Here is a 25,011-nt window from a genome sequence, read left to right as displayed (position 1 = left end):
AACCTGAGGTAGAGGGAAGTCCCACTTCCTGTGAAACGACAGGGTGATGCATTAGGACTAAAATAGTTTGGAAATTTTCTGACAAAATAGTATTTTGCCAGAAAAATATGGACCCATCAAACTTGAAATGTTTCATGAAAACACTGGCCAGTTTCCTGACAGGCTGCCAAAGACTTCACACTTTTCCAGAAAAGCCTACCACACCAGGGAAAAGTTTGGAGGTCCTGAGGATTTTGGCTTGAGCTGGGGCTCTAAAAACTTCTGGGTTCCTTGCTGCAGGGCTGGGAGCATGGAAAAACTGAGATGGTCTTCTAGGGTCTGCAGTTTTGAAGTAGCCCTACTATAGGGACCTCACCAAACAGGGGACCCTGGAGCTTTCTGGCTTCATGGGCTGCAGACCCCAGGAGCCATACAGTCCCAGGTAACATGTTTTACTATGATAACCATGCATGGCAGTATTTACAAAACATTTTTCTGCAGAATTTCTGATTTACAAAAAATATTTGGCCACCCAATGAATCAGAACAAAGCCAAGTTTTGAAATATCTAAATTTCCCACAGACTGGAAATCCTGACTTCTGGCTAGTTTTAATGATAACTGCCCGCCTTCCTGGAATCCTGGAAAAACGATTTCTTGAGGTGCTCCAAAGTATAGAGGAGGAAAGCGGAAGTTATTTGTAATGTGATCTGTTATCCAGGTTGGGGGTGTCCATATAGAAATGCCATGGGGAGTTAATGCTGCATGAAACAGCATGAACTCTTGTAGAGCTTTTTTTTCTGTAGCATTAAGCGAGCAGGAGTGCTCAGCCAGTGGCAGGGGTGGTTCTTTTTGGAGATTCCAAGTAGGACTACTGGTACTTACATGGGTAAGGGCTCTGGTATCCAGGCTCAGAGGTTTCATAAGAAACAGTAAAGTTTTCTCCTTAGGTCATTCTGGATAGAAGTTGCTGTATACATGTATAATTATTAACACGTGATTTAGTATGTGATGGCTTTTGAATGCTAGCTTGCAGACTGGCTGAACAAAAAATCAAGCCAGTCATGATAAATTCTTCATCAGTTTAGTTTTTTCTTCTGTAAAATCCAACCTTGTACATCGAGACAGAGCTGGCCTGAGCCAAAATGGCACCCTGCAAATTGCACCAAATGGGCAGGGCACCAAAATGCAAATTTGCATTTTGGTGCCCTGCCCAGACCCCCTTAGGGTCAGCGACGCTGCTGCAGGCAGAGGCAGGCAGGCAGGGTTACGGGGCACAGTCTGGTAGGGAGGTGGAAGGACATGGTGCTCCAGGCAGGCGGGCGGGCAGGCAGGCACTGCTACTTCCACCTGTACTGCCTAGCCTAGCTCCTCCAGAGCAGCAGCTGGAGGTGTGGGGCAGGCTGGACTGGGCACTGCTCCTCCTGCCTGGGGTGGGGATTGGCTGGGGCAGGGCAGGGGGAGAGCGTTGCTGTGAGCACAGGGCCTACTCACACGTGTGTGTGTATGTATGTGTGTATGCGTGTGGGGGGGGGCACCCCCTGACCACACTGCCCTAAGCAGTTGCCCACGTCATCTACCCCTAAGTCTGGCTCTGCATCAAGAAAAGAAAACAAGTCACCTCTGAATGATTAAGTGTACATAACTCTTTTAGGCAGTGAAGGCAAATAACTTGGTTTACGCCAAATTGTTCTTACTTGACGTTTAGATATAATACAATCTGCAGCAGTTCATGGGGTGGTAGACATGCAGTCTCTCTGTTACACAAGACGATCGTCCTAAGCTGGCAATCATACAGCTTGTCCTAGGAAGGTCTGTGTAAACTGAATTCAGGAAGTGGGTTATGTTTCCAAAATCCTGACACATCCTGTTTCGGATCTCCCCACATTTGGGGAAGGGAGTTGTATTACTCTTCTTTTGCATCTCTTTGAGAGGGAATTCTGGCTATTCCTTTTTGCACTTTCCTGAACACTCTCACTATTATTTATTTTAGTAACCAGAATGGGGGCTGGAGTGTATAGGTGCTAAGGTGCATGGTTGGCAGCCCAGAGGTTGCAGGTTTAAGGCAGTAGCAGAAATGCTCACAGTGTGGCCATGGCAAATTCCAGCAAGTTTGAAAATTCTGCTAAATACCTGTCATAAGGACACAGGAAAGAAAACTACCCGAACATCTGGCAAAGATGATTTTTTAAAATCCTACAGTCTCTTGGCTTGCTGGTTTAGAAACTTTTTAAACTCCAGCATTCAAAGTCACCTACACTAAGTACAGACATTCAAAAAGCCTGAGTCTGAATCGATTCAATCCTTTTATGTTAGTCCAAACTGCGTAGATTGAACCAAGAAGCAAGTCAGTAGACATTCACTTCTGATTCTGGAAATGCAGCCACGTGCCTGCAGTGGTTCAGGCTAGAAGCTGGGGGGACTAGAGTGAGCCCTCCCTTCCCTCTGGCAGTGGCTGGAAGGAAGCTGGGAGAGAAGCCCTCTGAGGGTCTTCCCCCTCCTTGCTTGAGCTAACAGTGGGGCGGGGTGGGGCATGGACAGGCCCCAGCAGGTCACTGAGTATGTTTGGGGGGGGTTTAAACCCCCATCCTGCCCTGCATGGTCCCCAGCTGGGGTGTGCCTGGAGTGGGAGGGGGAAGCAGCCCTTGCCAGGCTTTTCCCTGCTCGCTGCTCAAGTGGCAGGGGTGGAGGGCATGGTCAGATCCTGGTACCTGGCAAGGATGCTCAGGTGAAGTGGGAGAGAGATGTGGGGGAGGGAGGAGGGTTTAAATCAGGTGGGGAGGGCAGGGACTGCTGCACTGCTGCCAGTGGGAGAGGGGATGGAGAGGGGATTAAACCTGCTTCCCCCCCTTCACCTCAGGCTGTTGGCCCAGAGCCGGCATCTAGCCATGCCCCTGCCACTGCCATCCCATGCTGGTGGGAAGGGGGAAGGGAGGGGGGTTTAAATGCTCCCCACCGCCAAGTGGTGAAAAGCCTGGCAGGGGTTGCTGTGCCCCCGCTGGGTAGACCCCAGCTGCAGTTGAGAGCAGGCTTTCCCCCTCACCCCCGGCTCAAGTGGCGAGGGTGAAGGGCACGGCCAGATGCTGGCCCTATGCCAGCAGCTTGAGATGAAGGGGGGCAAGGGAGGGGGGTTTACACCAGGTGAGGGAAAGCCTGGCAGGGGCAGCCAGATGCCGGCTGCAGTCTAGAGCAGGATTTCCCATCCCCACCACCACCCCTTTCTCAGCCAGCTAGAGCAGTGATAGTGCCCCAGCTAGGGAGCAGAGGAGCAGGGCCAGCCCTGCTCCACTGGAGCAGACAGCACAGCCTAGTCCAGGGCTGCAAAGCACCCTGGGATGCTGGGGGACTGTGAGTTAACTTAAACCAGGAAGGGGTCTGGGACAGAATTTCCTTAAGCCAGTTTGATCTAAACAGTTAAGTCTGATACTACATTCAACCAAGTTTATCTTTAATCAGTTTTGGCCATTTTGAAACTGGTTTATGTGTACTGAACTTCTGTTCTGTTATAGTTTAAACCAGGTTCTGATCACTTAAACTGGTTTATGTGTAACTTCTGTCCCTAGCCATAGTGTCATTTGTTGACAGGGATGGGCTTTTAACACCAGTCAGAAACACTACTCACTCAGCCTACCTTGTTGTTTTTACTGTTTGTTTTATGAACTGGCCTTAAACAATCAAGTACCAAACAATATGAAATGAATCATAAGGTCTAATACCTTAAAACCTTACCATACTGGGAACTATTCTGTTTCTCTGGATCTTTTATAACTGGAGATATGACAGATCACAAATATAAATCCAGACAGGATTTTGTAAAACATATTTTCTGAATCATTCATAGAAGTTAAGCATTCATAGAAGACCAAGGAAATAAAGATTTGTTTCAAGGACTCTAAGACTGAGGCAAACAATTTAGTTCTGCTGTAATTCAAGGGTGTCTTTGCTAAAAGACTCCTTGGTTGCCTTCTCTTGTACACCCTTCCTCCCACCTCTTCCTAGGGTCTCTCGTACTATGAAAGAGCTTTGCTACTCACTACAAGCCTTGCAGAAGGCAATTTTAACTGAAGGCGGTAGTTCCAGGCCCTGTAGCTGGTGCCTAGCTGCAAGAAGCCCTCTCTGAGCCCTGTCTAGCTGGTGAGCCAACTGGCTGTCTCTACACAGAAAGCAGTTAAACCCAGTTTGTTTCATTAGTATATCCTCGTGGTTCAATGTTAGCCTTGGCTTTCAACTGGGGTAAGACTTTCATGGTGTGGGGGGCACAAGAATATCAATGTCACGTGACATTAATTGGAAGAGCAACACAGTGCTTGGAAATGGTCAGATTGTGACCATCTTGATACTGCAGGGGCATACGACTGGACAAGGAGAGATGTTCCCTCACGTAGGGAGCTTCGTCTGGAATGTTTAATCCTGTCTATAGAGAATCTCCTCTTACAAGTACATGTAGGAGAGTCCGATCCAACACTGGGTAGTATGTAGTGAGATGTAAGTCAGGAACATAGTGAGAAGTCAGGAAATTGATAACCATGGACCCATATTTGGGAGGCTGTGAGGCTGACTATAACTATTGTCTAGATAAATATTTGTGTGCATGTGTAGTTGTTTTTGATGGAAGTGTATTGTTAATCTTGGCCCAAATAAAATGGAAGCCGAGCTAAATTAAATTCTTCTCCAGGATAATTCTCACACAGAAGTCAGCAGCAAAAGACAAGGGATGCATAGTGCTCAGTTGTCATTTTTTGTCACAATGATCAAGGCCAATTTAGCTAATGACCCTGTTAAGGATAAACTCATACTTAGACCCCTGAATATGAAGTGAGGTTGTATAAATTAATAATGACATTTACAGTTATCCATATGGAGGGCAGTTTCTGGACAAAATTTTGCAGTGACTTAGTAGGGTAAGTTAAAATTGGTTTAAATTCCTTGGAAAATGGGTATAGATACACAAATATGGACAAAGTAGTTCATACTGATCTGGACTTCAGCAAATACACAAATCAGGCCAAAAAAGTCAAAGAAGCCAAGAAAGAAATTAACATGTAATTGTAAGGCAAGATCCTGGAAATTTGTTTTGTTTTAAGCCAGCTTGTATGTTGATTTTGCTTCTTGGATCTCTAGCTCCCTTCTGCTCCTCCAGAGTGGAGCAGAGAGATTTCAAGTGGGTCCCAGTGATTCCAATGGAAGTACTGCTAGAGCAGGGGAGGGCAATTATTTGGGGCGGAGGGCCGCTTACTGAGTTTTGACAAGCCGTTGAGGGCCACATGACAGGCAGCCAGGGGCAGATAAATATTATTTTAAACAAATTTTTAGAGGCCCCACAGGCCGGATAGAATGGCCTGACAGGCTGCATTCGGCCCACGGGCTGCATTTTGCCCACCCCTGTGCTAGAGGAAAGGGCATGAATGTGGAGTTGAGGCCTTGAAAAAATAAGAAATGAGATTTTTCTGCGCAATGTATGAATTTCATTTTATGGCCAGCAGTATTTGGAATCAATGAAAAAATGAAAAATGTATGAGCTGTGCTTTGGCACAAGTTTTCTCACTTTAGTGGGCAGTGCTGTTTCCCATTACATTACCCCAGAGAAAGTGACTTTGAAAGAAATTATGGTTGAAATTCCTGGTAAGCAAAGAAATGTGCTACATTTGGGATGACAGATGCTAATGCTTTTGGTACCTGGTGGATTGAGAAAGCAGGGACTAGTGATAAATCTACAAACTGCACAAGGCTGGGTTTCTGCCTTCCTGCCTGATCATCATAATGCAGGGGTTTTCAGCCTTTTTTGAAAAGGCAGTGCAGGATGGTGGGTGGTGGCCGCCACATGAGAGCTTCCCCTCCCCCTGCCGTGTCTGGCTGGCCGGGTGGCACCTGTGCAGCCCGCAGTGGGGTGCCACTGTCCTTGCTCCCCGGTCCCTGCTCCTGGGAGGTGATTGGGAGGCGGGGGCAGGGTGGCAGCACTCCACCCTCGCCTGCCCATGCATACCCCCTAGGGCCTTCCCAAGTAACCCGGTTGACAACTCCGTCATAATGAATTGTAATAATGCTGAAAAATCACTGTTTACCAGTATTTATCTCCCCCACAACCTCCATCCTCAGCCAAACATGCACAAGGCTTCGGAATTATAAAACTTTAAAGGGCTGACTATTTGAGAGTAAAGTTGCTCAGCATCTTACAGGATCAGGCCTGAAGTTAGGGACTCAAATACTTTTTATGTGGATCTTTTATTATATGGAACTATTGAGAGCCATCCCCGAGGCTTCTAAAGCTCCGTTGTACTGTTCCACCAGTAAATAAAGGGCCATAAAACCACTGAACCTGACAAATTTAAAATGCCCTTCGCATACAGCAAACATATACACATATGGATATATACTACGTTCACATATTATCTTTTCATGATATATAATATACATGTTCCTACCTGCTTCCTATACATGCTAGGTATACATTAGGCCTGTGCAAATAGGGAAGTATTCGATTTGGATTTGGATTTGACTGATTTGGAGGACAGTGATTCAATTTGGAGATTTGGATCTGTCCCGAATAGAATCGGCTGAATCAGCTTTGGAAGATTCAGCGCTGATTCGGAGAGATTTGGTGATTTGACCATAGACTATAATTGGGAATCACTGAAATACCTATAACCTTGTTATTTTTTGGCAGATTTGGATGAAAATATCAGGGATGGTAGCCTCTTCTGAGGGCATGAAATCTGCCAAATTTCAAGGAGATAGGTGCAGGGGTTTCTGAGAAACTACACCTCAAACTGCTGAAAGCAAAACTCATGTCACTTATCTGTGTTAAGGCAGATTTGGATGAAAAGAGCAGGGATGGTAGCCTGTACCAGGGGGTCTTCCCAATGCTGGTTAGATCTCTGCCCACCCACCTGTTTCTCGGCCAGCCCCCCGCCCCCTCTTTTGCTCAGGCAGAAACAGCTCACAAAATGGACAGAAAGGCTGCAGACAGAGGCTGTTTCTATGTTCCTTCCCCAGAGCTCTGTGATTGGAAGGGGACTCAGAGAAAGATCACAGTCACTGGCCAGCTACAGATGTCAGTCTTTCCCCTCCTGCTCCCCCTCCTTCTTGTCAGTTTCTGTTCCCCTGAAAGACTGCCTTCCAGATCTCCAAATCTCTGAATCTTTTTCTGAATCTTTTCTGAATTGATTTGGAGGTTTTCTTGGTTTCCTGATTTGATTTGGATTTGGTGATTTGGCCTCTGAATGGGCCCAATCTTCTCCAAATCGAATCAGTGACTGAAGCTTCGCACACCCCTGGTATACACGTACCCAAAATACATGACTCATTCTCAGCTCCTCCCCCCAAATCAAAAAGTAACGTGACCAGAGGAATGATGCATATCTCTTGCTATTTCCAGCTATCAAGATGGCTCCTTGAGAACCTAGACAGTCATGTATACTGTAAACATGAGCAGCCCTGAGGCTGCTCTGACTTGCACTAGGATCCAAACCAGCCTCCACTCAGTCCAAGAATAAGAGTACCAAAAAGTGGTACAGAGCCCTTTGCTCCCTATTCCCTAAGGGTCTGTAGTGCAAGCAGTTTGTTAGAAGAGTTCTGCTTTAAAGTACTAATGTTTTACTTAGAAACTGTGCTCAACTAAAAGACACTAAAAAATAGGCTTTGATCAGAAGTCCTGTTTTCAGAATCTACTTATAGCAAAACCTATAAATGTAGCATTGGCCTTCTAGCCCCTGGTTCAACCCAAACTTTGTTTTTAAAAAAAAATACCCCAGGCCTTTTTTTAAAGAGAAGAATCACATGGTACTGTAATATGGGAAATAGATCAAATAAACGATACTAGCATATTATTAGCATAGTGCTTTTCATTCACTGATATTACAGATATCCAAGCACTTCAGTATATCACAAAATCCAGCTTTTGTATATCCTCATGTAACTCCACTAACATTATGGAACAGTGAAAGCAGTGGGGTTTCAAGGATGTGTTTGAAAGTAGCAAGGGTTTTTGGGGTGATATCTTTTGTTGGACCAACTGAATGGTTGGGATAAAATTAGACAAGTTTTCAAATGAAAGGCATTCTTCATCAGGTCCCAACCATAGCCCAATAAGAGATATCACCCGAAAAGATCCTTGCCTTTCACATAATTCCTGGACTATCACAGCTATAGCATCACTCCAACAGTTAAAAGTAGATACATCTTGGTAACTAGAGTCCTAATTAAGCATTGCCTTGTGGTCACTTTGTGGCCACTTCATAGCAGGTGTCCTGGGAATACCCACTGAGGGGGCCCTGTGCCCAGCCATTCTGCCAGCAATGCCTAACTTCTGCAGCAGGCCATGGAAGTAAGGGGCATTCCCTGGCAGAAGCAAACCTGAGAGGGTTGGTCAGGTGGAAACCAGTGCCCTGGTTAATCTATGCCCTTGCAAAATCCTGCAGGCATCAGACCACAGGTTAAAATTACCTCTAAGTATTTACAGTCTAAGTACACTACTTTCACAGGCATTACTTCCAGGGCCAACTCCTACAGTTTTCTCTTCCATTAAAGTCAAGGTACTTTTGCATATGCTGTAGAACTTGGCCTGTAGAAATAATACTTGACTGGACTCTTACTCAAGACTGCATTGACTCTGTGCGTTTGCTGATTTGCTAGCACCATCACCATGTTGTTGTTGCCCTTGAAGGCTGTGCTGTATGAGAGGTGGGAGGGGAGAAGATTCAAATAGCTCCTACACAAATGTATCTCTTCACAACCTGATCTAAAGTCCACACAAAAGATTTGGGATCATGACTATATCCCTATTTGCTATGGTAGAAAGCCAGCTCCCTTTTCATCTGCTCAGTCATTTGTCTATCTTATTCCTTAGCATTTCTGGATAGTAGACCATACTGCAGTCAACAGCTTCATGCCTTTTCAGAGGGATTGCACCCAAGCCTCTCAAAGCTAATGAGAATATGCTGATTGACTACAGAGAATTTGCATTAATCTGAGGTCCACATACAACTAGTATTTTTCTATACTTGATTCATCACAATCCAATCTGATATGGTTCTAACATTTAAATACATGTAAAAGAGTTATTGTAGAGTCTAATGTTTTAAAAGACATTTAGCTGTGTTAATTTTTTAGCATTGGTTGAAGGTAACAGTACATTTCAAATTGAAAAAACTATCCTCTATCAAACAAGTGCAAACACAAGCACTAAACCAAATCCATATGTGCAGCTCCCAGATGCAGGTGTCAAACACATTAAACCACAGAATGCCTTATGTAAAAGTAACTTCAATTACTGGGTTAAGATCACAAAAACAAATTTAAGAGGGAAGACTTGGTCTTTAATACATTCAGCCTTTTGCATGTATATGACTGCTCATGACTTACAGGTGCCAACAGTGCCGTACCTAGGCAACGTGGGTTTTCACACTGAGCAGAGTTAAGGAAGTATTTTCAGTTTGGATGCTCTTCTTTTTTTTTTAGCACTATTGGGTTAAAACCAGACTTTTCATATTATTTTAATATGTGTTTGTACATCTTAATTTCCTGTATTTTCTTTTATGGTGATATAAAAAATGTTCAGTGAAAGTCTGATGGAACCATAAAAACTTTCTGTGTGGCTCCATTATACTTCATGCTCTAAGGCTGAACCATTTTATGAATCATTCCAAGCCTTTCACAGTACCCAACTGCGTGGAGTTTTGGTTCATTTGGAAACATGCTCAATGCATCTTTGAAGCTTTGCTTAAAAATATTCCAAATTAGCTATCCCAGCAGTCCAAGGTCCTGAGGTGTTACAACCTCACAGTCTATACACAGAAATAATGGCTTATTTTAGGGCATTTTGAGCATCTGATTTTCAATTTTTAATGGCCTAAAACACTGGCTGAAGACACATAAAGCCAGTATTGAAGGTGAACTGCAATGCATAACTGAATATTGAGCTGAACCTAGGTTAGCAGATGTGAACATACCAAGAAAAGTCTGTTCTCATTATGTTTCCAATTCATATTTAGGAAGTGAAGACATTCAGTTAAGTTACATCTGAATGCTGGCTACTTATTTCAAGCAAACCTTCAGGAATTTGAGGTTTACTCACTGCTGGCAATGAGTGCTGACAGTGAGTGAATACAAGGATAGTTGGCCACTAATTTCTGATGCTCTTTAAAGTTCTGTGAGCCTTTTATGCTCCAGATTGTGAGAATACTGAAATAGATTATTTTCCTGAAATCTGAGGTCATGAAAATGTCAGTTGTGCCATCTTGCACCCAAACTGCACATGAAACTATGGGACCATCTAGCCAGTCAAACACTTATGTGGCCATCTGAGCAAATGAATATCCCATAAGACACTGAAATAGCAAAGGTTGGCAGTGACAAGCAGTCTGTGATCTTTCTGTATGGGCAGCATGAAGGGAAGCCGAGACAGTGAGGAATCTGGACAGCCATGGTAGACTCCCATGCAATACATGAATCTGGAAGCCCAAATTTATTTTTCCCTTTAACAAACTCTGCTTGAAAATTATTTATCCATTCCCTGATGTCAAGAAAGATGATTATAAACAAAAGGCTGCAAATGTCTAAAGGATTGCTGATCCCAGTATGTTTTACTGGTAAGTTCTCATGTGTCTTCTTTCAGAGGTTATACAGAAATATAATCATTTGGATGACTCATTCAGGCAGCAGCATGAGAATATCTTCAGTGGTCATACTACTTGTCAGCTCGGAACATATTGCCATAATGTTTTCTGTAAGGTGTTTCAGCAGCAGCTTTCAGTGCTGTCTGCTGCCCATGTAATATGAACAGTAGAGCTGCTTTTGAGTCATTACTATCTTATTACACTTATCTGTTACATCAGGCACTAGCACCGTGGCCTCTGTCAGTGAAATTCAGTCTTGGCTGTTTTAGCATAGCATGTGTGAACTCCTCCAAGTGCTAACCGGTGTGTGACTGGCACAGCATAAGTGTGGAGTTACCCTGGCCCACCACAAGAAGTGAACTTGTTGATTCTGTTAAGGATCTCAGTCAGTGCGAAAGCTGTACTTTCCACATCTAACATTATTGACATCTACCCCAATTTGGCATTTCTCACTTAAAAAGTTCTGCCAGCACAAACAGTTCCCAGTCCATGACTCAGGGATGGAGCTAAAGGAGGGCAAGTTGTCAAATGCTAACTGGGACCTACATGTGAAACATGTCAACTTCACCGGCAAAACTCTGGTTTGCTTGCTACCTGGGCCTTTATCTGGACTCCCATGTTTTAAGCCTTCCTTTGATCTGATGGGAGACTCAAGAGAAAACTTCAAGTTTCACCCCATAAGATTTCTGCTTCTTCATGCTCTTTATTCCCACAAAAAGGGGGACATGGACCTAGGGGCATGTGGGTGCTGAGCCATTATTTCATTTTTTCTGCTATTAATATTTTCTCCCAACCTTCAGAAGAAGTGCCAATTCTGATACAGCTTTGTAGTGGGGGAGCTATGGATTATATTGTGGAACACCTTGAGATGCATGTGTGACGACACTATATTGATACTTTTGCCTACTGAATATGGCCACACTGAGTCTAGTTTCATGGGTGTTACTTCACTCTTCAGGTTGGTGAGTTGAACATGAGGGTATTATAATCCCTGCAAAGATCCACATGGGCTTGAGTTGCAAATTTCAGTTTTGGATCTGAATTCCCATACAGACTGAAGGTTTTGGATCTTGGATTTTAGGAGTCAGTCATGAAGGTTGAATCCAGGTTCATATTCCAATTGGAGCCGTGCAGACAGCAGAAGGTCTATGTCACAGAGGAGTTTGGAATTTGGAACATTTTTTAAATTCTTTATGAAACAGAATCCAAAACAGGGGAGTTAAAAAAGGTTGCTGGGAGACCTGAAGCTCTGGGAATCTCAGCAAGGTTTCAGAGAATAGTTACTGAAATCAGACTGTTGTTTCCATGTTGACAAAGTTGCATTCTCTAACAGAAAACTGTTCCCTTGGGGAATTTCCAACCAGTTCTAGGTGTGATCTTTGGACACCTATTCGTGACCACCAGATTGAAATCATTTACAACTGAGTGTGACATGCACTGTAACATAGATATGCCTCTTTATTTATGCATAACATGCAAGCCACTGGGCAGTATGAGTTCTCAGCACAAAGGTGTGCTTACACTGCAGAATGGAGTATATTGGGGAAATGATTAAGCTACCTCATACACCAGACGCAGCAGATGGAGCTTAGCCTGGGTTAATATACTCTGAGTGGGTTTTATAGCTCACACTGAGTTCCAAGCTGCCAATGCTAGAGTGCTTCCAGTCTCCAGGTTAGCTGGGTTATCTCTGTGCTGCACTCTGCGGTATAGCCATAACCTTTATTTTCTAAGTGATATTCTCATCTGACTCTTGTAAGAAACCTGATCCTGTCTGTCTTCATGTTAGGCTTCAGTATTTATATAGAAGCACCTGGCATCTTGCTGTTATAGTTATTTCAATATCTGAATACAAAAAAACCCAAAACCCCTTTCAAAAATGGACTGAATTTGATACGTGCCTGAAAATAAATGTGTTACTAATCATGAACGTTCCTGGAAGCCAGTGTGTATACTCTGGATAGCAAGCTTAAAAAATACTGGACCCAGATGGGCTGATTCATATGCCAACATGCTGAATTATCCACTGAAGTTTACTGGAAGATCAAAGCAGCAAGTGGAATTTGGAAACCCTGCCTAAATACTGAAGTGCACATTTTTACCTCTATCATAAGTTTGTCACCCTTTGTAGTTAAATAGTCTCATTAAACCTTACTTTGAATGTGCTATATGGGAATGACAAAGGCACCATGTTCAATATAAAAATTATACGATTTATGCTGTAAATGAAAGATGCATTTATAAACACATCCATGGTCATGCAATACCTACAGGATACACCTACCTACCTTAAGGACTAGTGAGTCAATTTTTCATGAAAGGTGGCGTATCGACAAGCCCACAGTCCTCTAGTTGTCTACAGAACTGATCCAGCACTCAAACTGGAGTGTTCCCCTACTCTCCAATTTGATAGGACTTGTTTAATCAGGTCTTAGGTGCAAATCAGGACCACGTCTAGGTAAGCATGGCCGTGCAGTATGTGGCACCATATACTGCACATCTAGGTGTTCTCTGTGCTGCAAGATAGCAGCGTGGGAGTGTTTTTTGACCCTGAGATCCCAAAAAATAAAAAGCGGGGTGGTGCACATGGGACAGCATGTGCTGCCCAAAACTGGAGCTTGGCCAGCCAGAGCCATGCTCCAGCTTCTGGCCAGTCTCCGAGCAGCAGGCTCACCACTGCTGCAGTCCCAGGAGACCCCCAGCACTCCCCACCCCACCCCACCCCACCCCACCCCATCCTGGGTAACTTGCCGTGAGCCAGAGGGCACGTGGTTTGGGCATTCCCCGGGGACAAGTAACAGCAGCACAAGGTGCCCTGTTGCTAATTGTCCCTGGGGAAACAAACGTCCACACTAGTATGGATGTGGTCCAGGAGTCCAGGCTCTGAGACTACCAGAAAGAGTGCCAATCATTGTGACGTTCTTTCTGGATGAGGAAACCTGTCCACAAGGAGCTGGACACTCAGTGTGCACAGATCACAAATGTTTCCAATATGTGACACCAAATGAAGAACAATCTCCATTTTCTTGGAGAGACATATAACATAATGAAAATCTAATTCTGGTAACAATGTACATGTTTCCCATAGCTGTAAAAGGGAGGATAATAGACAGGTTTGAAATGCACAGGCTTTGGATTGACCAACATCATTAAGATTCAGCAAGCCCCAAAAAAAGGATTATGGAAGGGTTTGCAATGAACCCATGCAAATAGGGGGAAAAGGAGATGATGATTCATAATATGTGCATCTAGCAATTGGTTAGATACACTCTACATAGTGCAAAAGAGAGGGAGATGAAAATTGCATCTCTTTATGCCAGCAGAATTGAGGGTTCTCTAGATGGAGAGACATTACATGGGGAGAACACCAGCAGCTTCCCTCAAAGGGATTCCCTCAAGAACCTCTTCCACTTGAGTTGCTGTGAAATGTTGCCTCCTTCTGACATTGTCTCTGCTTCAGTAAATAAGGAGGCATTTGTTTGGGCAGTTACACTCTATAATGTTCATAAAAGGGCAGGAAGAAGAACCTGAAGTCACTCTGATTCAAGAACTATTCATCTCTGAAATGCAATTTTGGAAGCTCAGTGAGGAACACCCATGACTGCATCTTACAAGCATTTAAGAAGAAAATCAAATGGACTGTCAATGGCAAAAGCTCAGACACCTTCAAGCCAAAAGAATGATTGAGACCATACTATGGGCTTCTGCGCAAAAGATATTTACATTTCCAACATGCCACAACTTTGGAAATGTAAAGCATCATCTGTGTTGAGAAATATGGGAATAAAATATGAGATTCCTGTTCTAGTCAGGAATGACTGTTGCTATTGAAGCTAAGGTATCCAAGTATGAAATGTACAATCAATGCAGTAAGCAGAATGCAAAAAACCCTCTGAACCCACATGAAATTTCTAATTACATCTTTTTCAGTGCTGGTGCAGATCTATTTGATCTATAACAAAATGATCCACTATTAAATAATCTTTATGCACAATTTTAAATAAGCTGCTGCCTACTGCATAGGTTAGCAACATAACAACATGCTGTATGTTGCAGTTTGACCACATGGGTTTCCGGATGATTTTAAAAAAGACAATAGACCACAGTCCATCCACAATCATTTTTAGCATTTTTGATAGATTTAGATATACAAAGTCAGATACTTGCAACATTAGCAGAGAACCCAGCAAAATAGCAAAGGACTTGATTTAATAAGAGACCTGCGAATTTCCATCCTTACCATTGTTGGCATATTCAGCACAGATCTCTGTTGGAGTCACCAGCTACAACCTCACAGGCAGAAAAAAAGAGCAAGAATCTAAAAAGCTTCTTGGACCAAACTTAAGTAACCCAGAAATATTAATCATTAATTATCATTATAGCTCCAAATGGTCACGGTTTCATTTTGTGATGTACTGAATATATAACAAAGAAACAGTTATTCCCTAAAAACCAGCTCTATACACAAGAAAGCTAGGAGAAAGCTATTTGGTATTTTTTGGCATCCCCTTTCTCTACTGCAAGTGAGATAGTTTCATAGTTAGTAGGGTTGGAAGGGACCTGAGCAGATCATCAAGTCCGATCCCCCGCCATGGCAGAAAAGAATACTGGGGTCAAGCGACCCCAGCAAGTTGATTGTCAAGCCTTGTCTTAAAGACCCCCAAGGTAGGAGCCAGCACCACTTCTCTTGGAAGTTGGTTCCAGATCCTAGCTACCCTGACAGTAAAGTAGCGCCTCCTGATGTCTAATCTGAATTCACCTTTGTATTCCAAATAACAGGTTGCTGATGATCTGCCATGGTAATAGTGATATCACCCACTCCAAGGTCAATGTAAGAACCATTCTCTCAGTGCTGGAGAGAAACAGATGTGATCTAACCCAACCAAAGGGAAGACTCTGTTTCCTTTCCTTTGAGGATCTCCAGGATTCTACTGACCGCTCCTAACCTGGCCATTGTTAATTAAAAACACCAAAACAGAAAAAAAAGCCTCCAGATGGATGAGACATCTCAGTAGCAGAGCCAAGCCACTGCAAAAAAAACCCCTCCTTGGAAAACAGGAAGGGTGCCTATAGACATGCTAGGGGATAAGGGTTGGTAGGGTGCTTTTTAATTAGAGCGGTTCCCAGAGAGACACTCTAATTATAATGCCTCACCATCATGTGTATTAAATCTCCTGTGTTTCAGAATGGCTGTGGGGATGCTTTAACTAAACTCATTTGATGAGTTTTAGTTAAAGCGCTCCCGTGGCCATTTTGAAATATGGGATGCATAATACATGTGATGGTGAGGCATGCTGGAGCTCCAGCAAACTTGATTAATCAAGTCTGCTCTGACATGTTCTAATTAGAATGCATCAAAGCACGCCCATAGGCATCCAAAGTGATCAGAAAGCCACCAATGTCAAATAAGATGCAAAAAAAAAAAAAAAAGGCCTTTATCTGCCAAACATTTTGGGTCGTCTGCCGTGATTTCTATCCTATCAGTGTGATCTGTGTTAACTGGGTTTTTTTTTAGTTTGTAGCTGTGTTTTTTGCATGTGGATAGTACATTTTGTGTATATTTGGTTTAAAAAAAAAGACAGAGGAATTTCTGGGGTTTACCATCACTCTGACATAGGGCACAGCTATACTATACCTGGTCAAGAAACTAGCAAAACATACTTTCTCCAAGTAAGACTTTCTCTCTAATACTGAATCTTTAAGGTTTAAGATACACATTGTTGTGGGAAAGCAGTCAGAAGACATCCGTGTGTTTGCTGCAAGCTAGCACTGGCCATAGAGTTCTGCCTTCTTAGAAGCTCCTCCCTCTCTGCCCACCACCTTTAGCTACTGCTCCAATTTCCTGGCTTGCTGATGAATGCCTCCAGCCTGGCTTTTATTTCTTTATTGTATAGGTCCAGGGAAGTTGCAGGCCAGGGCTGCGCTTTCTGCCAGTTGGTATTCAGGTAAGGCATGTACAAGTACTCATTTGTGAGGGTACAACTTCTATTACACTTTGGAATGCAGTTTCACAGTGAAGTGTTCAAAGTGTTGCTTGGAATACAAATGTAGATAGGACAAAGCATTATAAATCTTCCTGGAGGGAGAAGTCCTGCCTGGGTGAGCAGGAGAGATTAGGAGATAGATGCAGTAAAACTAATAGGTTCAGGTTTTGGAACAGCTGCGATCCAGAGACCTTCAAAACTAAAAGCATCTCGATACAGCCAGGCTTGCTAGCTGATGTTTGCAGGAAACTCAGCTCCCCTGTGGACGGGCTCCAGAAGAACAGAACAGAACAGAACAGACTAAGCAGTGGATCATGTTTGCCGCGCAGAGAATCCTACAGGTGTGTTCTTTGTGCCACTGAACGGTACAATGACTCACAGATCTTTGCTCTTGCACACCATCCTCTACTCACCCACTTCAGTAGTGAAACAGCTCTTTTCCTGAGGCAATGAAACTCTCTCTGGAGAGAGCCGAATAAGTGTTTTTTCTGTGATGGTGCATAAGTACTTTTTCATAATGGTCAATAATGGGTGCCATAAAGAAAGAAATTAGGGAAACCCCCAGATCAAACCTACCAACCATTAGGCAATGTCAGGGATGTTGTAATATCCACATGAAAGATCCTCCCTGGTCTCCTTTATATGGTAGGTCTTAACCAGGGGTGGGCAATTATTTCATCTGGAGGGCCACTTAATGAGTTTTGGTGAGCTGTGGAGGGCCACAATGGTAGCCCCGCCCCTTGAAAGGTGCCATGCCCACTAACCCCTGATCTTTGCCATTGGAAGTACCTCTCCTTGCCCCCAGAAGTGCTCCTTTTGAAGGAGGGAGTGCCATCTTGGAACCAGAAAAAAGCCAAATCATATACTAAAAATCAAACATCTACTATAATGTATTTTAATTTTAAAAATATTTTTGTCCTGATTAATGTACTTTTGTGTAGCGTATATAGAAGTGATTGCACAATAGCTCAAAAATAATCTTACTCTTGTATATTGTGTGTGGGGTATGGTTGGGGGGGGTGTATGGTGGGGTGTGAGGTGTGTATGTCTTTGGGGTTTGTGAGGGTGTGTGGAGCTGTGTGTGTGTAGGGGTATAGGGTATGTTGGGGGTGTGTGTATATGTGGGAGGAATGTGGGGGTTATGGGCAGGGTGTGTGTATGTGTGCGGTTTGTGGGGTGTGAGGGAGGTTGGAGGGGGTGGGGACCCAGTTTCAGGAGCTGCACGCAGTGGCAAAGAACAGAGCCAGGCCAGCCTGGCTGACCTGCCTCTATCACACAGGGCTCACATACAGCTCCTGGGACTCATGTGCCACAAGAGGGAAGCCCATCACAATGGAGCCAGCTGCCTTTCCCACTCCCTGCTGCCATGTGCAGCTCGTGGGACTCCACTGGAAGTCGCGGGGAGCCCTGCTCCCTGCTTACATGGCTCCGCTTCTTGCCACCACATGCAGCTCCCAAACCTGGCTGGAGCTGCATGCTGCCTGGTGGCTGTGTCCTCACAGGCCACGAGCACCCTGAGGGCCTGCTGCCTCCTACTGTCACCGGCGGTGACGGAGCTTGTGTACCATAGGGGCATGTGGGGGGATCCCCCCATCCTCCCTCACACCCCACAAACCCCACACACACCCACACCCTGCCCACCCGAGCTCCATGCTCCTGCCACCCCACTGAGCTTGGGTCCTGGGCTCTGTGCTCCCACCAGCCCAATGCACCATGCTTCTACTCAGCTGCAGCTTCTTTACCTGGTGCCTGGAGTGAGTGCTGCAGCAGGGACATGAGGAGGAGCCACTGGAGGGGAAGCCGAGGGGAAGCCACTGGAGGGGAAGCTAAACAGGTCTGCTGGCAGCCATAGCAGTGCCTGGAAGTTGTGAATGCTGGCTGGGGCCATGGCCCTCCTGCGCGGGAGGGTGGGAGTGAAGCGTGTGGGCTGGGTGGGGTACAATTAATTGGTAGACACCTACGGGCCAAAGAAATCGCCTTGTGGGCTATATGCAGCCTGTGGGCCTTATTTTGCTTTCCCCCACTCTTAAAAATAAGCATGTACTAAAATGTACAGTCTGGAGGAATTTGCTGTACAGTATCCAATCACATTTTCAGTCATACACTTCTACAATGCTGCTCTCTGATTTACAACAGTTCTTATTCATTAGGAAGCTAAGCTAAAATATGAGATATAGGGCTGTAATTGTATAGGGCAAATCCTACCCTGGTTCTCTGGTGAGATTACACGATTATGCATTTGACATAGCATTGTAGAACTACTCATTAATGCAGCAGTTTGCAAGCAACTATTTTTTAATTCTGAGCCTGCTTTTGTTGTAAGAATTAAAAAGAAACCCAAGAAAAAGAAGCCACTAGAGGAAATAGTACTGCTGATTATAATAAAGAACATGTCTGTTCTGTCCCATGTCACAAATGGGGCATCTAATGGGGTTTGCTTTATGAAAGCTACTCAGCTTTTTTCTAGTACTTTTTATAACCTAGCACAACCCCAGTACATCTTAGAGAGGATTGTGGTATCATAAATGTGAATTACCTGGGCACCGTGGGCAGCACAGTTGTGGCACATGCACTGGGGTAGGACAGTGTAGGTTTGGACATCTTATTCTGCTGCACAGTACGTTCCCATTCTGGGGGAGGAATGCAACAATAAAATAAATTAATTTATTGGGTCATCTTACATTGTTCAGCTCTCTATTCTGCACCTAGCTGTTCTGGTGCTGAATGTACGAAGGTTGAGATTCTGATTTCAGCTGAAATCTAGAATACCTCACCTCATTCTGATTTACCCTAGGCACTGAAGGCACCTATACATGTGCTAGACGTCTGCTCCAATGCATGCTAATTAACACGCAGCCTGCAGCAGCCTTTGCATCATATGTATTCAGCATCCCTGCACTTCAAAATGGTAGCGGGGGCTCTTTAAAGCTTGAATGAGCTTTAGTTAAAGTGTCCCCCACCCCCCCATTTTGTAGTGTGGGATGCTGAATACACATCATGCTGCAGGCACTTTAAAAACAGTGGCTCCTGAGAGCCCCCCATCCGCCCCGGAGCACAAGTAAAGATGCCCTGAGATCTGAATGCGGCACAAATCTACAAAACAGCATAGATGCTTTAAGTTCAAAAGAAATGCCTAAAATGTGGGATCAGAAAAATTTTCACTTATGTAGTCAAGCTGCTTTTGAACCAAATTATATTGAGTAACTGCTTTTCCAAAGCTCAGGAATAGATAATGAATAGTAGGTCTCCAGGGCACCCCCTGTTGAGGATTAGTTCAAGACCACAAGAGACCATGAGGTCTGCAATTTTTCTTAAGGCTGCAGAGATTCCTCTGTTCTTATTTTATTGGTTCCCCAGTAGACAAAGAAAACCAGCTGGTAAACAGTCATTTTTCTAAGAAATCTGAGCAGGACTTGGGAATAGTGTTCATAATTCACATGATTAACATAATATTCTATTTGACCCTATCTAGGCTTGATTTATAATTAAAACATAGGGCATTTTCTGTCTTCTATGTCTGCAAACCATCTACATTATGCTAGACAATACTGACTGTTTCAGATTTCCACTTCTCCAACCATAATTCATACCCTGATTTAGCTGTAGAAATTACTTGTTTGTAACAGAAAAAGACCTTCAATCTGAACATTTGTCACAGCTTGTAGTTTAAGGTGTACCTTGAAATAAATCCTCTTAATTTTCACATGGTTATCAGAAATATGAGACTGGTGCAACTAATGAATTTCCATTTGATTAGGCTTTAACTTTCACTACACAGTTTCCTTGTATTCATCATAAAGTGCAATTCTGTTCTGAAAAATGTGTCTCTCAAATGGGCAGTAATCATATTCTAGTATTTTGTGTCTCAGTGGGTACGTTTACTCTAGAGTAATTTACTCTAGAGTAAACCTACCCCAGGCAGGCGTCTACTTGTGTAGGGAAGCAGAAGTAGATTTGTTGCTCAAGGCAGCAGTTTGCTTCTGCCCCCACCAGCCCGGCACTGGTCCCCTGCAGCAGCCAGAGGGAGCTCTAGGCTCCCCCGGGTGCTAGCCCAGGCAATGGCAGTGATCACAGGGCCAGGAGATAGCTGTCTCCTGGCAGGGGCTGGGAGATTGTTCCCTGTCCTTGGGAGCTGCCTGGTGCCAGGGCAGGCTCCGATGGCAGAGCCAAGGCAGTTACAGTGTCCCACTGCCATGACAGCATGGAGCTCCCAGCCCTGGCTCCCTGATTGGGGCAGAGGGCTTGGAAAGAACTGAAGGGAAGGGGCAGGATGATCCGCTGGTGGGGCAGCTAGCAGCAAGCCTCTGGCTGGGTGGGCAGTCCTCTGCCCCTCCCCTTCCGCTCTTTCCTAGCCCCACACTTTGATTGCCTGATTGAGGCCTAGGGACGGGACCTGCCCCTGACTGAGACAGTTTCCAGCCAGCCCTGGGCTGCATGTGGAAGACTGCATGTGCAGCCTGGAGCTGGCTGGGGACTGCCTAAAATGGGACAGTCCCCAGCCACCTCTAGGTTGCACATGCAGACTTCCCCGTGCAGCCCAGGCCTGGCCAAGAATTGTCCTGATTAGAGGCAGGCCCCGTCAACTCCAGGCTGGGCAGGGAATTGTCCCTGTGCACGGAGCTCCCAGTCCCAACTCCATGAGTGTGGAGCTGGGGCTGGGAGATAACAATCTCCCAGCCCCTGAGTGGGGGTTCAGCTCCCTGCCGTTGGGGCAGAGGGATGTTGTCTCTGCCCAGACTTCGGTGGTGGAGCCTGCCTTGGCCACAGGCAGCTCCCGAGGAGAAGGAGCAATCTCCCACCCCTGCTGCCCACCTGACCAAGAGCCAATTTTCTCTTGGTTAGCTGTCCATGCATGCCATACTGTGCAGTAGTTACTCCTGAATACATTTGCTACTTGTATTTACAGGTAGCAAATTTACTTGAGATTAGAGCAAATTTCTGTGCAGTAGGTGCCCACATGTGCAGACAATGATGGTTACTGCACAGTAGTTTGCTCTAATCTCAAGTAAAGCGTCTCATGTAGACACGCCCAGTGATTGCAAATTGGAAGTGCTGGGTGTACAAAACAGGGACAACTTTTAGACTGTAAATTCTTTGGGGCTTGAGTACTCTCATTCACTGCTGGTCTCTCCAGTGCCTTGCAGAACAAGTCACCAGTCTGGTGGGCTGACAGGCACTGCTGCAATATGAAGGTTAATGAATACTATGCTACTTAAAATGGATGTGGCTTCCTTCATTTCAGTGGAATTTTCCTTGCTTTCAACAGCAAAAAATTTGACCCACAGACTGTCTTTTATTATTAATTACTAGCCCTGAAACTCATCATGGGCTCTGAAAGCCAATCTGGGACCATTCCTTCTTGTGCGTCATTACTTGTAATGAAAGTTCTCCAAGCCTAAGTTTTGTTCTCACTAACTGCTGGACCATCCCACCGGCTTCACTGGATTCAAACCTTTGTATGCAACTGGAATGTAATGAGCAATTCTGTCCCATATACAAATAGAATTCAACTCTCTTCCTATTCTATGAGGGTGCCACTAAAAAGCAGTAAACATTATTTTAGTTGCTGCCATCTGCAAATCAAACTCTGAACACATGCAGAGGAGCAGCTGGGCTGAGCACTAGAGCTGTATGTTTTAAACAGTACATTTCAGGGTAAAGTAGAAATCTGGCAAGTTACAAGCACTGCAATTTACCTAAAGCTAATTAACAACACTGCTGTTCCAATGCCAGCACTCCCACTTACGGGAGATAAAGGGTTACCTGCAGTTACTCTGCTTACTTAGAACCTGGAAGCCTTTCCTTTAAACAAGTCACAATAACATACAAAACACCAGGAAGGATTTGTTCCCCTCTGATGCATAAATTTGTTGGTTTGGGTTTTTTTTACCTTCTTCTGAACCATCAGAGATTAACCATATTTGCAGATGGGATATTGAGCAGGCTGGTGCTTGGAGGTAGCACAGAGAGCCATCTCAGGTGCCTGGCCCATGTGACTTGCTCACATGCTCAGGGTCAGACCAATTGCTGGATCTGGGGTCGGGGAGCAGTATTTTTCTGGCTTAAAATTGCAGGGATTCTTGAGAGTGGAGGATTCACTTTTTTTGGCAGTATATTGGGTATAGTTCACCTGATGAGACTATCTTGTATTTCTTACTCAATTGTTTCCCCCAGTTGCCTGAGACTTGGACATTGGTGGCTCCCTGTTCTCTCCTTTTCTCTGTCTGTGGCAAACTACAGTTTAGCTTGTAATAATTAAAATTGTTGGCTAAACTGAAGCTTGATATAAGGTGCATGAGTGAAACTTAATGGCCTCTGATGTATAGGAGGCCAGGCTAGATGATCCAATACCCCTGTTTATCATAATTTATCTGAAATAGGGTAAAATAAGAGCCCGCATCTAGGTGACTATTCAGATGGTAATCCCTTGGGCCATATCTTTGCTCAGCAGAAAACTTGAGTGGCTGAGCACTAGGGAAGTCCACTGGGAACCTTCCCTCTTAGTCAGTTTATAGGATGGCAGTGCATTCATGCCACAGCTCCAAGATCCTTACAACAAAGAGGGAGAGATCAATCAATCAGTAAATCCATGTGGTTCCAAGATCCATAGGATGGAGGGAGCCACTTCTAGGTGATACCTGGCAATAAGCACCCCTGGCATCGTCTCCTCCTAGCATGAGCTACTGGTGCCTCCTGAATCTTGGGGGGCACCCACAGAAGCTGCCGCCAGCGGTGGCCCTGTCAGGGGGGGCACCAACCCTACCAACAGCATCAGTGTCGGCCTTCAGGGGGGGCACATGCACCCCTGTGCACCCCCTATCAGTAACCTATGCCTCCTAGCCTACTTCTGCTTCCCCAAATCTATGCATAAGTCTTTCTGCCATTCATGACATCCACATCTATGTGTGTCTATGGGTCATGGAAATAGGATCTTCCGTCTTTGAGTCTTTTTGTGTATGGATTGGCATGTCTTGTGGAAGTTCTCATTTAACTTTAAATACTATGGGGCTTCCCCAGACCTTAAGAGAGCCTTCTATTTACTTTACCATTTTTCTTCCCTGTCCAACTTTTCCCTAGTGTCATTGGTCAACGGTCTGTCTTCAGATCGCTAGCATCTCCGGTGAATTCCACTGCCTCAGCAATGAGGTACAGCCCTTAAGCATTTAATGAGTGCTTTTTCCAAGCACTGATTCCAAAGAGGTTTTAAACATCTGCATGAAGATTATCAGCAAAAGTGAATAAAAATCTGCCTAACTTAAAAAGGGGACTTTCCTCCTCTTTTCACAATGCTACGTAGTCGCGTCATATTCTCTCTGCTGCACAGATGTGCACCCCTGCCAAGCTTGTGCGCTACTGTTTGTAAGCCTCTGTGCACAAAAGTGAAGCAGCAAATTCCTCAGCGTAAATGCTGCAGAGAGCCCACTATTTTACATTTGCTGGGGAATAACAGATAAGAAGACTATGTATACCATTAAAGATAGCAGACAGACCTCTGCATCTAGAGTATCTTGGCCTTATGGCTAAGATCAAGTGTAGATCCCTTTGGTTTAGCCATTTTAAAGTACTCTAAGGGAAATTTTTTGCCTTTAGATATGCCTCCCTCCTGCAGCTATTTATGATACTACCAAGGAACTATAAGGGTGATATCTAAGCATCAATTCAAGGCAGCTTAATTATACCTCAGAGGGACCATCCTTTTATGTCCAAGTCAATTCTCCCTCCTTCCCTCATCCTTCATTAACTCTGTCTATTCGTAGTTGTTTCTACAGATAGGCCTCCTTGGGAAAGATCTCTTTATTCTGGTAATACTTTACTGGAAAGCTGGTTTGCAGTTAGATCATGTAGGCTCAGTCTGATCTTCCATTCTGGTAACAAGATAAAGATTGTACTTGGATGCCAGGATTAAACTATTTAAGGTTCACTGCAAGGAATGTACAAATCTGCTGCCTAACAAAGGAGATGACATGCATGATTTGGGCATTTTTTGCTGGTCTTGGTCTCCTCTGTGAAGATATCCCATAACTAAGATTCTCTGCCTCTTTTCTCTGCAGCTGCCAAGGAAGACAGGAGGAGATGGACACATCCACAGCAGGTCTGGGCCACACAGCTTCATAAAACAATGTTGAGACTATTCTCAATTGAGAACATGCAGAAGGTCTGGAGATTGAAACCTGGATTTACCTCTGAGCAGAGACAGTTAACACAGTAAACGAGTCCATAGGGCTCTAGGTAGGGATGCCATCTTTCACCTACGCGGTACTTCTTATCTTGAAACACACAGTTTGTCTCTGAATCTGTTAAAGTAATACATAATAGAAAGAGCTATAGATAAATCATACCATTCAGTGCATAAACGCAGCTGTAAGTACATAATCTGTGTAGGATTCTTTAACTCAGTTTGTAGAAGGTGCAAAGAAGTTTGTTGTAAAGAACAAAT

At 44.4% G+C, this 25,011-nt stretch overlaps 1 protein-coding gene across 3 annotated transcripts in view; it reads right to left on the bottom strand.

The window, feature by feature from the left end:
* The window catches only part of CHRDL1 (chordin like 1), a 63,754-nt gene that overhangs the window by 34,706 nt on the left and 4,037 nt on the right, over positions 1-25,011 (bottom strand). For all 3 annotated transcript variants that reach the window (XM_019521529.1, XM_019521528.1, XM_019521530.1), the window contains exons 3-4: positions 24,756-24,868; positions 19,111-19,204 (exon numbers count right to left, since the gene is read on the bottom strand). In XM_019521529.1, coding sequence (XP_019377074.1) covers positions 19,111-19,204; positions 24,756-24,868 — 207 coding nt within the window. The remainder of the gene's footprint in view (positions 1-19,110; positions 19,205-24,755; positions 24,869-25,011) is intronic.

This window comes from Gavialis gangeticus, unplaced genomic scaffold (genome assembly GCF_001723915.1).
Source record: "Gavialis gangeticus isolate Ggan-Ray unplaced genomic scaffold, GavGan_comp1, whole genome shotgun sequence".
NCBI lineage: Eukaryota > Metazoa > Chordata > Crocodylia > Gavialidae > Gavialis > Gavialis gangeticus.
Note: the sequence above shows the minus strand (reverse complement) of the source record. Positions and strands in the feature narration are given on the sequence as shown.